The sequence below is a fragment of the Temnothorax curvispinosus genome, unplaced genomic scaffold (genome assembly GCF_003070985.1).
Source record: "Temnothorax curvispinosus isolate PA1 unplaced genomic scaffold, ASM307098v1 QBEX01001326.1, whole genome shotgun sequence".
Classification (NCBI taxonomy): Eukaryota; Metazoa; Arthropoda; class Insecta; order Hymenoptera; family Formicidae; genus Temnothorax; species Temnothorax curvispinosus.
This window is the reverse complement of record NW_020211106.1, coordinates 338,150-350,340: the sequence shown is the minus strand read 5'-3', so window position 1 is coordinate 350,340 and position 12,191 is coordinate 338,150. Positions and strand designations below refer to the sequence as shown.

General features: G+C 42.4%; 1 protein-coding gene across 1 annotated transcript in view; it reads right to left on the bottom strand.

The window, feature by feature from the left end:
- Positions 1–333: 333 nt before the first annotated feature.
- The window catches only part of LOC112462592 (homeotic protein female sterile-like), a 42,740-nt gene continuing 30,882 nt past the window's right edge, over positions 334–12,191 (bottom strand). Inside the window, exons 6-8 of the mRNA XM_025028467.1 lie at positions 9,780–9,962; positions 5,081–5,122; positions 334–4,481 (exon numbers count right to left, since the gene is read on the bottom strand). Coding sequence (XP_024884235.1) covers positions 3,018–4,481; positions 5,081–5,122; positions 9,780–9,962 — 1,689 coding nt within the window. The 3' untranslated portion in view covers positions 334–3,017. The remainder of the gene's footprint in view (positions 4,482–5,080; positions 5,123–9,779; positions 9,963–12,191) is intronic.

Below are 12,191 nucleotides of genomic sequence, written 5' to 3'. Positions count from 1 at the left end.
TACGACCGGCCGTTTCGTTTCTTTGCCACTATACGTGCCAGCGAGTGTGCTTTTCATATATGTATGTGTATATATATAATTATATTTAATATATATGACACATATTATGTAAGATACATCATATGTTATATATTATATATTATTAAAATATATATTATATATATACACAAACATTTATATATATTATATTCGCATACAACTTTAACACATACGACAAATATCTTTCAATTTCATCCTGTATATAAAAAAAATTATTTACAAACGCATATATACATATATATGCTTATATGCACATATGTATATATGTTTACAACTATACATATGTGCATTTGGACTTAAACAAACTTTCAAATCACTGGCAGACACGTGAATGCGGACATGCGGAAGAGAGGAAAGTAAATGCCAGCGTGAATACGTCTCCCTGTGTTTTATCGCGTACGAATTGCGCTCTTTCAACTAACACCGCACAATCGCTTTTCTCTCTTACCGTTATATGCGCAAATTAATAAAAATATACGCAGTGTCTATCATGTAAGTCGTGTGAGTGTTTTAAGAGTAATGTTTGTGCGGTCGTGTACCACGATGCGCATGTGAACTCATTTTCTTCCAACCCTCGAGAGGCAATCGACGAGACATTTTCCCTTCCCGTCCCACCGCCTTCAAGGTTGGACCGATCAATTTTTACTCTCCCTCCTCTTTCTTCGTTCAATTCCACGTAAATACATCCGCATATCCCGCGGACTCGCCGTGTTTCTCTTTCTCTTTCTCAATTGTTTTCCGTACTTCTCTCATTCGGCTAAAATGGCTAAATGCATAAGCTCATAGGTCGCAATTGACGAAGTTCACTGTGTGCAACAGACTCCCCCGAATTGAATCCACCAGGACAGAAGAGTACGTTGTGTTCGAGCACGCTTACGCTAAATATAATAGATACACTAAGTATAAAACAAATAACTACCCTAATTTCTACGCATATTACATGACAACTAAGGGCCTACTGGAAGCGTCGCATCTTCCAGTCCAAATTTATACTCGATGTGCAAGGTGTTTTTAGGAAATATATGTCGCCATATACAGACATAATGTATATTCTTATATCTAACTAAAAAAAAAAAAAAAAAAGATAGGTCAAGTCGATAAAAATTTTAAAACAATTTTCTTTAAATATTAACAAATATCACGCACAAGTCACGTGTAATCCAAAATCTATTATGTGATAACGAAGAAAACAGTTTTCTGAATGCACTACGTAATGCTAAAATGTTAAAACCAATTTACTTTGCGCGATTTTTTTCTTATTTAACATTATTTAACTTCCTTCCAAGACGAACAAATAAAATAAAATTTTGAACATATTACTACAATATGTAAACAAGCAAACCGTGCTCTAATAAAATAATCTAACGTCGAATAATAATTATTTCAAGAACTCTAATCGCGAACGCTAATTAACACTATGGACTTAAAGGCAAGTATCGCACATAACGTGACATAGGCCGAGCGTCGTTTTTATCTTCCTTGTTTCGGACGTTATACGTTAAAATTGGACGAATGGCTATAACGAAAATTTGTGTAATTCCGAAATAAAAATATTGCAATGCCGTACTTACGGCGCAAGTTGACTTATTTACAATAATTTAGCTTATTAAAAGAACAAAACGGAGCCACGTAACGACACATAACATTTTCAATAGTTCTCTACAGTAAAACAACGCTAATTATCGGCAAAGTTAAAAACTATATCAAGTATGTCGCAAATCCCTATTATTCTAGAGGAAAAAATCAAATAGTAAAATAGATAATTAATGTAATTCAAGACTTCGGCCACGCTCAACTTTTCGCAAGCTCTTTCTCGCCTTCTTTCGAACGCAGTCTTTACCGGCAAGTCAAAATTTCCGGTCGAAATTAAATTCAGATTTATTTCGACGGAAATAAGATCGGAACGGTAGTCATGTCTCCCTCAGTCATTTAAGCAAGCATCAGGTTAATATAACGGGAAAAAATCCCGCACTTCCTCGCATCGTTCACCATTCTCTTCTGCAGTTGTACGCTTATAACGCTCCAAATGGAATTGGGTCAATAAGGCACTGTTCACCGACAATGTCTGACTAGAAAATGAATCTATTTTCGGAACTTGTTTCTTTATATCAGCATCTCTCGTCTCAGCAATCGCTCAACTGAATATTCTCTCCCTCTCGCGAACAAAGACCGATTTCTCGCTTTTTGAGCATCGGCGATAGAGATTAATATCTTAGGACTGCACTTTTGTTTTTCTACATTTTTCGTTCCATCGATGTAGTCGATGTAGTCGAAGATTTAAATACGTAATTTTTTTTAATAGTATCGAATAAAATTAAAGCTAACAAATTGCAATTCGATATTTTGTACATGGCGTATAAAGAATGTATATGTTGTACATACATTCTCTCTCTATCTCTCTCTCTCTCTTTCTCTCTTTAAAACATTTTTATCAGCAAAATATAGAAAAATCAAATAACAACGTATGACAAGAAGTTCACTGTCTCCACTTAATCTCCACTATGTAATTTATGCCGAAAAGTATAACATTCTAGGACTAATTCCCACTGAGTTATTGTAAACTAATATATCAAATATTCATTTAGCTCAATTTTATAGATTTAATGTATTTTATTAATCTTAAAAAGCTTTTTATTTCCACAAACGCTATTATTTCTAACCGTTCTTATCAATCTTACTGAGACTGAAACTACGAAACTACGAAAATACAATTGCGAAAGTCTATTTGGGATCGTAATAATTTTTACGATCCGTCATTCGTCTCCGCAATTGAACGCTAATCGTAAAGAGATACTCTAGAATTATCTAAAATGCTGCACGGCTACCGCGCGATTGGTAGCGGCAATCATCGTCCGATAGCGACTATCGCGGAAATCGTTCGCTCGTTCTCGCGAGGGAGAGAATGGAAGGTGCCCGAAGGAAGGAACGGCACTCTCGTGAGAAGAGACGAGTCCTCCCGTGCCCAGGCAAGGACGTCTTTACGACGTCTTCATTTTCTTGTACGGTTGCATAATCACCCCGGAGCTCACGGGGATCGCTACCTGCGGCTGCGCCGCTATCGTCGCCGGATTGCCCATCTGCGGTATCTGCGGTACACCCGCAGCCGCAGCCGCGGCCGCGGCCGCTACCCCGGGTACGCTGGCTACTCCAGGTAGAACAGCATACGGATTCTGGACATGGTGATAGGGCGAGGTCTGTACGGTCGCAGCGCCGGGTATCGACGCTTGGACATATGGATTCGGCAAGATCTGTTGTCTGATTAGGGAATATGGGTTTATGTGGGGGGTCGCTGTGGGCGGCGGTCTGGAGTACGCTAGGATACCCGCGGACAGCGGTGAGGTCAGGGCGCCCGGGATACCGGCCAGACTCGAGATGACGGGTCTGGGCGTCGCCGCGGTGGCTTGCAGACTGGCTGCCGCCACCGCGGGATTCCCAGCGGCCGCCGCGGCGGGATTCACGAGGTTTTGTTTGTTCAAAGCAACGCCGGTGTAATTAAGCGCGGCGAGCTGGCCGAGGCCGTAAGACTGCGAGGCTTGCGAGAGCTTGATGGCTTTAGCATAGTTTTTCTGAGCAACCTCTTTAGCGAGAGCCGCTGGATCGAGATGGGCTGGTAACCCATCTCGATAATGAGAGGCCATCCCGAGGCTGTTGAGCATATTCAGACTCGCCATATTAGAGTTATAATTGCTCATGGAGGTCATACTTGTTATCGGTGACATATTCGCCATGGAAGCCATGGAAGCCATCGAGGTCAGACCGGCCATGTTCACCACGCCGGGCATCGAGGTCAGACCGGCCATTGAGGTCAACGGGCTCATCGCTGGTGGCAACGTCAGCTGATTAATTTGGTGCTGCTGCTGCTGTTGCTGTTGATGTTGGTGTTGATGTTGGTGTTGGTGTTGGTGTTGGTGTTGGTGTTGCTGAACCTGCACCTGCTGCTGCTGCTGCTGCTGCTGTTGTTGCTGCTGTTGCTGCTGCTGCTGCAGCGACGATGGGCTCGAGTGATTCAATTCGGGGGAGTTACGCGCATTTTCGACATCGTGATTCTGCGTGGTAACCTGCTGCTTGTTACTGCTGTTACTATTGTTACTGTTATTGTCAGCAGTCGGAGGTGGCGGCGGCGGATTGTTGCAGGGATCCATCAGCACGCCATTGTTGGCGTCAGCGCAGTTATTGACTGTGGCGCCAGCGGCTCCCTGGGAGGAGGAGGATTGCACCACCATCGCGTGGTGGTTGCTTTGCACGTTCGGGGGTTGCACGACCGATTGGTTAGAGGTTTGGGTGGGTAGGGGTGGTGTTCCAGTGTACTCACATGACACAGGCACGAAGGGCTGCTGCAGCTGCATTAACTGTTGATAGGTCGTCGCACCGGTAGGCTGATAGACCGGCACGCCGGACTTGTCGGCCGCCGGTCGTTTATACGGAACCATCCCTTGGAAGGCCTGCAAAAAAAATTGCAAAAAAATTCGCGATTAGAACGGGTTTGTGACGTGAGCGGCGTGGCCACTCTCGAGCGGAAGCTTCCTCCGTGAAAGCCTCGACTCCGTTTTGGGCCAGAGATACGATATATTGTTCTCTTTTGCGTGCTCATGAGTTTTCTTGATCCAGCCGTGCAGGGGACGTCGGGTTTGACGTGGCCGAAAGGCCGACCTCTTTCGTCCAACACAATCGTAAATCGTAATTCGTAACAAATTAGTATTTTAAGATGAGTTGATATCGATGTTACAGTGATTCTTTCGTCTTCTTTGCAAAACAGCGATTAACGTCGCATGTATCGCAGCCGGGAGGAATTACGATGTTATCACTGATTTACAAAGAAACAATCGCTGCTATCTGCGAATTGCGAATTTAATGATAATGCAAAAAGAATTTTGTCAGTAGAATTTTTACATCTCGCTGCAAGAAATTGAAATCTCCTAGACAAATAACACCCCTGGATGGGAGGAGATCGTGTTAATCGCGAGTACAAACGGAGCGATACGCGCGAAGAAATGGATCACAGCATATGAATTATGATTCAATGTTTAGGTTCTGCACTTACAAAGTTCTCGTAGTAGAACGACCCGACAGACTTCATGTCCATCTGCAACAAAGACAGGATCGGTTTCAACTAATTTCGAGGACGAGGCGCGTTGCGTCTGTATAATTGGATTTTCGAGATGGGAAACGAGAAAGGGTCGTGTCTCAAAGAAACGAGGGGGACGGGGGAGAGTAGACGGTGACGCGGTGGAGAAGAGTGTTGGACTTGTGGTAGTGTGTAAAAGTTGTGCCGATGACGCAGCTTGCGGCGACGTTCCCAAACGACGACGTTTCGTTGTTGGATAACTGCAAAATGTTTCGTTCGTTCGTTCTTTCTTTCTTTCTTTCTTTCTTTCTTTTGCACTTTTCCTCTGTTTCTACTACTGGGAGCGTGTCAGAAAGACCAGCCATTGTTATATATCGAGAACCGTGCGCGGCTCGATTAAAGAGAGACCGTCGCCTTACATTAATAAACGATCAAAATACCAATCGGAAAAACTGCACTGTCGCCTTTTCCTATTAAGATTATTGCGAGAGCGAAGAAGCAGGAATCGCGCTGTAACAAAGTGTCGATGCTAATGTCCGATCTGAAAGCTTTTCGTCCATTTTTGCGGGATAAATGTGAAGACAAATGAATCGTTTCTCCTTTGCGAGCGAAACGGAGAGACTGAAGAGAAAGATACAAAGAGAAAGAGGGATAGAGAGATAGAGAGAAAGAGAAAAAGAAAGAGCAAGATCGAGAAGAGATATTAATAAAAGGCAAAAAGTTGGGCTTGGCTCGGAGAACAAAAGGCTTCGCGATACCGATACGTGATGCGAAAGTTGCACAACACGGATTCACGAAAGCTGGTAGGCTTGCGGTGATACTTGGTGAGCGGACACTTTGGTAAATCGTCTGCGAGAGGCAGACGCGTGCGCAACAAAGAGGGGAAAGCCAAATCAAAATCTCTATCGAGGTGTAAAACACGGTTCGAGTTAGAAGCTGCGGTAGACGAGATGCAAAAGCTCAGAAGCTGACTTATAATAAATTGGCCGGGGTGAAACATATTGTCACAGCGACACAGATACATACATATATGTATATGCGTGTTAACACGTGTTCCCGCGGCTTGCTCACCAACCAAGGACTCGGAGTCGCGTAACGACGCACGGATACAATTTTCAAGAACCGTGACTTTACGAGCAAACTTCCCGATTGCACCGCGAACGACTTCAAACTCGCCCGTATGCGCTTCGCGACTAAGAAAATAAACGTAATTGCGAAACGTTGCCAGTAAGCGTGTGCGCGAAAGCGAATCAGCGTCACACTGCGTTTTGTTTGCTTAAAAATGTGCAACTGGCTATCACGCAAGAGGCAACATGGCTTTCAGCTCTTTATCATTCGTACTGAGCGTTGCTGTCTACTAAGACTTCCGAAAATATATTGATATATCAAAACAAACGTAGCAAAAGTTTCCATCAAATTTTTTGCTTCTCCGATCACATATTAAGAATAATAAAAATAATAATAAAAATAAGAAAACAATAGTGCTTTAGAAATAATACACTTTAGAAAAAGATATACACTATAACAGCGTTATTCCTTTTAATCAATTTAAAAATGGCTATGCGCTAATCAACTTGACGTTATTATGACTTTTAAAAATTCAGCATAACCTTCTTTCTAATTATGACTTACATGTAAATTAGGCTATAATAAAATTCATTTAAAGTTTGCTTAAAAAGAAAGATTTGTTTGTCCTTTAGCTCTACAGTCAGAAAACTTTCGACTTCAAATTCACCAAAGAAAATTCGTAATTCCCATATCTTATGATATATCTTGTGTGTACGCGTACAGAGAAAATCCATTCACATTCGACTATACTTCGATATCATCACGTTTCGAAATTTTTGTTCTGAAATATTGATACATTTCTGCAACAAGAGTTTGCATTCTTATGAATTTATATGAATTCTATGCAGGCACTTCTTCTTTCTCTTCGCATATTGAAAACTCACGTACCGAAAATACCGAGAAGTTATGCGCGCTTTCTGAAGGAAGCCTTTATTTGTACAGCGAAAATCCATTTTCGTCTTGGCGTTCAGAGTTAGAAAGTTGCACATGGATAAAATTACGTCTCAAACCCGAACGAATCTGTCGATCGCGCTTCAGATGCTGATTGACAGTATTAGCGACGGAGAGATAGAGAGAAAGAGCGAGATATATACGTGATATGTATAATATATAAAGACAGAAGTAAAAGAAAGGGTAGTATTAAAAAAGGTAGCGAGTGTATGTAAGCGATCTACAGTGCTTTTTAGCAGATTCGACGTGACTCTAACGAAGATAAAGGGAAGCCGTCACGCGGACGGCGATGTCTCGATGTCTCGAAACGCGTCGCGGCGATGAGGGTCCGCTTGACGCGATCCTTCGCGACAAGAACTTCCAAGAATTTTGGTCATCGTCCAGAGCGTCGAGGGGATGACGTTAACGTCCACCATCACCTCGGTAGTCGCTTAAGCACAGCATGCATCATCGGCGCAAGCTCAGAATTTACACAGATCTAACGCTCCGCGTAGACGCAGCACCGCGGTATGCAGGATTCGTGGCATACCGCAAAAGTGCGAGCCTTTAGGGCCTCACGACTCGCCCTCTTTATTCTCTTTTACATTTCATTTCGCGAGGGAGGGTCCTGACGTACGGAGATTAGAGTCGACGGTTGACTTGCCGAGCTCGCATCGAAGCACGCGCACACTTCCGTATCAATATATTGCGTCCATCGTATTTATTTCTATCGTTTCATTAATCCTTTAACGTTGAGAAATCTTCAGTAATCTCTTCTTCAATCCCTTTCAGACTTTTTAACAGTTAATTTTTTCATAGAAAAAATTTAATGAAAAATCAGTTGTCAACATAACTTTAGTAGTCAAGCGCCTCGAATCAAATTTTTGTCGAAACACATAATCGATTATCCACAATATGAAAAACATAATAGAAAATCACTTTTCACACGTTCGCATTAAATGTAATGAGAAAATAACGAGGTGTCATACGTCGCGACTACACAAATTTTGCCAAATTTTGTTAAAGGATTAAAGACATATTTTAAAGCATATATCTGCAATTAATTCGAATCTTTCTCAAGTGTAATGTAAGCGCGGCCAACAAGCGGATAACAATCGCGATGAAAAGTGTACTTCCTTCGTGGATCCGCTAATTTCGTTGGCCGGGGAATCGCCAAGGGATAAATGTATGTTAAATCATATCCGGTAGTCGCTAGCCACGCTCAATGTGCCTCCGCATGGACACGACTTTGATGGAATATGCACTTTGCGTATTCTCTTCACAGAGAAAATCTCTTCCGCATTCGTGATAATACAAACGCGTGGCTAGCGATCGAAAAAAAAAGTAGTAAGCGATCTATAAATACATTACGAGGCGTAAGCTCTGGTACGAACAACATTGCAACGAACGACAGTGGAAAGCGAAACCAAGAGAAAAAAAAGATATAGTCTCTAGAATTTTTTACGCGATTTGTTTTTGGATAGAAGCCGATGCGTTATCGTGTACGATACGAGAATAAACGTGGTGCGATATAAGCGTCATGGTAGATAAATCGGATGTTATAACACATCTTGCAAATCATGTCTTTAACTTTAAAAAACGATTTCACTCGCGAAACCGTACGTTTTATTATAGGATTTTTTTCAAGCAAATTCTTTCTTTTGTCGCGTGACGCGATTATTTGTCGCGTTGCATTACAAAGGTTTCAATCATGACGCCGTACGTGACGCCATCGGTATCGTAAAGGTTTCTATGGTAATATTCTACATGATCATACCGGCGTTAGAGGGGTTTCAATAATGACGCCATACGTGGCGTCGCTAGGCTCATAGAGGTTTCAGTTATGGCGCCGTGTGTGACATTATTGGTATTCCAGTATATACGCTTCAATCACAACACCGTGCTGGTACACAAACGCGATATCTCGTATCGTTAGGTTTACACGCGTCAACTGCAAGGTTTCACCGAAATGTTTCCCGTTTTCTTTTTTCTGGCTGATAGAGAAAACAACGGAACTTTTGTTAGAAATAAAAATGGAAGACAGGAGCTAGAGCTCTAAGCGCGCTCGGCAGTGTATTCACAATCGCAATAACTGTACTCATAACTTAAAGATACGACTACGTGGAATCTCCAGAAAATGGCCTGGAACCGTCTCGTTGCGGTCGCCCGAACTTTATACCGCGACGCAAACTTCGCGACGTCGCTCGTAGCGCACGAGACCGGCAAGGTCGATTACATTTACGACGGCGAACGTACGCTTAAACCTCTCCGTTTTGCAAAGTTTCCCCGATTGAGCACAAGCAAGTACGAGCAAGTACGGGCAAACACCAATTCGAAATGCCGCGAGATTAGCATGAGATTATGACTGCCAGCGATTAATTTCTTGCATTCTGATTAACGATGTTGAAAAAGCTGTCAACACCGCGACTGGATGATAAATGTAGCCAATAATATCTAACGCAATATGTATTCGAAACGTCGTTAACATATCTTGTTGTATTGTGAATTTATCGGTCAACTTCTTGCTGGCGCAATAATATCTTCCTTCATATCAAGGTATAGAAAATTTTGAAGAATATATGATATACACGTATATATGTGTCAGGATTCTGCGAAAATCGCTGTGACATCGAGGCCATTTTACCGGAGTCCAGCTACGAAAAAAAGGAAAGTGTACTTCATGCATAAGCCGTGGTACCATTAGCAGATCATCATTGGAGTCGCGCATCCGCTTCTTGCCGAGCTCGATGCCCGCCATACCGGCGCTCTGAAGTCCTCCGGGCATCGCAGTTGCCGGCACTCCTGATACTCCGCCAGCCAACGTACCCATTCCCGTCACGTTCGTCGGCATCGTCGCCGTCTGCGTTTTTTTTCGTATCGTTTCGTATTAATTTTTTTCGTTTTCATGTTCACACGTTCGTTCGATTTTGTCCGATTCCACGGTTTTTTTGGGCGTTTTTATACGTGTACACAGATTTCAGGTTTTTACAGCCGCATACACAGTTTTCCGTGCGTCGACCACATCCGTTTCCGTTTTCGGCATTCCCGAGACATTTCCCAATCGAGACATTTTTCGTGTGTTAGCATATTTATACATATTTTGTTGTATCGTTGCGGCGGTCGTAGCGATGGTGGCATATATAGGTTTTTTTTCCGTGTTTCGGCACATGCGTGCGGTGGCATCGGTCGATCGTGCATATTATTTACGTTGATTGTTTTTTATTATTTACGTTGGTACAGTTTTTTTCCGAGTTTCGGTCGGCAATATTTCGCAGGCGTTAATTGGCAGGTAGCGAAGCGCACGAAGGTATTGTCAGCAAGCATGTAGAAGCATCGTCAGGCGGAAGAGGGCAAGATAAAAATCAAAAAAAGAAAAACAGACCAGTTGAGGCTAAGGCAAGAAACGACAGTCGCGATATAATTTTTTTATCTTATGTAAAAAAAAGAAAGAACACATACTTGTCACGCGTGCGTGTATGGGTGTATACGTGTGTGCGGATGCGTGTTAGATATGTCCCGCGTCCCGCGTACAGATTCGCGAAATACACGCGTGGCTCGTCGTGTCACGCTTATCGCGGCACTACTTTTTCCCGTTCTTCGTGAGTCAATACGTGTGTGCACACGCACACGCACACACGTGCCACACGCATATACGCACGGGATTTACAATATTTTTGCGTGAAGTTTTGTGCGATCGCGCGTAAGATGACACGTCCGCCAATGCGTAAATACCCCACTGGGTTATAAATACACCGCTCGAGTTACTCGCACGTGCATCCCGAGTTACGTAACTGCTCCCGTTTATCACGCCACTCGATATCGCTTATCGTCCAATTATTGCCTTTCTATTTTTTACCATTTTAATTTTCTACTTGTTTTTTGGACGTACAGCGCAAGTTCAAACAAATTTCGAGAGAGTAGCTAAAGATAAAAATATAAATCGGATGCAGATTTATATGTGCGATATCTTTGCACGTTTCGAATAATATCAAAAGCGAGTAGAACGGGTTGAATCCGACACGCGATCGCAATCTTCTTCGTCCGATAAACGCGGCTGTGATAACGATCGTGTATCCGGTCAGCCATTTACATTATTTTAAAAAAATTTTTAAAGATACTTTTCTTCGTTGTAATAATCGTGTACGCATTTTAGTGTACAAAACTGCACTTTGTATCAAAACATGATGGATTTTCAATTATCGACAAGTCTCGAGAGAATTATCGGCGAGAGAACTCGCCTGACACATGTGTAGGCATTTGCTTATTTAACGCGTTTTCCCTTGTTGTACCGCGTTTATCGGTCTTTTACCGCATTACTCATTTGGAATGCGTGTAGCAACGCGACGACTCGCGGAACCCAAATTCCTACGAGACAGACACGAGTATAAACATCACCGATTAATAATAATGGCAATAATAATATAATGATGCTGATGATGAGGATAATAATAATAATACTAATAATAATAATAATCAATAATAATAATAATAATCATAGCACGTTAGATAGGACCAATAGGTGTAGCTGGCGTCAGCGTCAATCTGCGGGCTAATTGGCACTAATTCATTATTTGATCGATATTAAGGAGACAGACAGACAGAGAAGTGATACATCTATATATGGCGGAACACGTTATCTATGGTAACTAAAAGAAAAGCGCAAAATTTTAACAATATTGGAAAATCAGAATCGAACATAGAGCGTAGGAAAGAGCACGTAGATAAAGGGACGCATACGAAAGAGAACCGGTCCCACTTCATCGTCCATCGACATCGGGCTTTCGGCTGGCGTTTCTGACTGCTGCAACACCTGCAATAATCGAGGCACTCTCTCGAAGTTGATTAGTTTTGCGTCTCTGCCTCTCATGATCTATATTTGTGTGTGGAAATTCATGTACAAGATATATACATATATATATACACACACACACATACACACATATGTGATATAACTCTTTGGCTTCTCGTTCTACTTTTCTCTCTTGTTTTGCGTCAGCGTCCGGTCACCATTCGCTCTTCCCTTTCGGCGCTTCCCTTGCGAAACAGAGAGAGAGAGAGAGAGAGAGAGAGAGAGAGAGAGAGAGAGAGA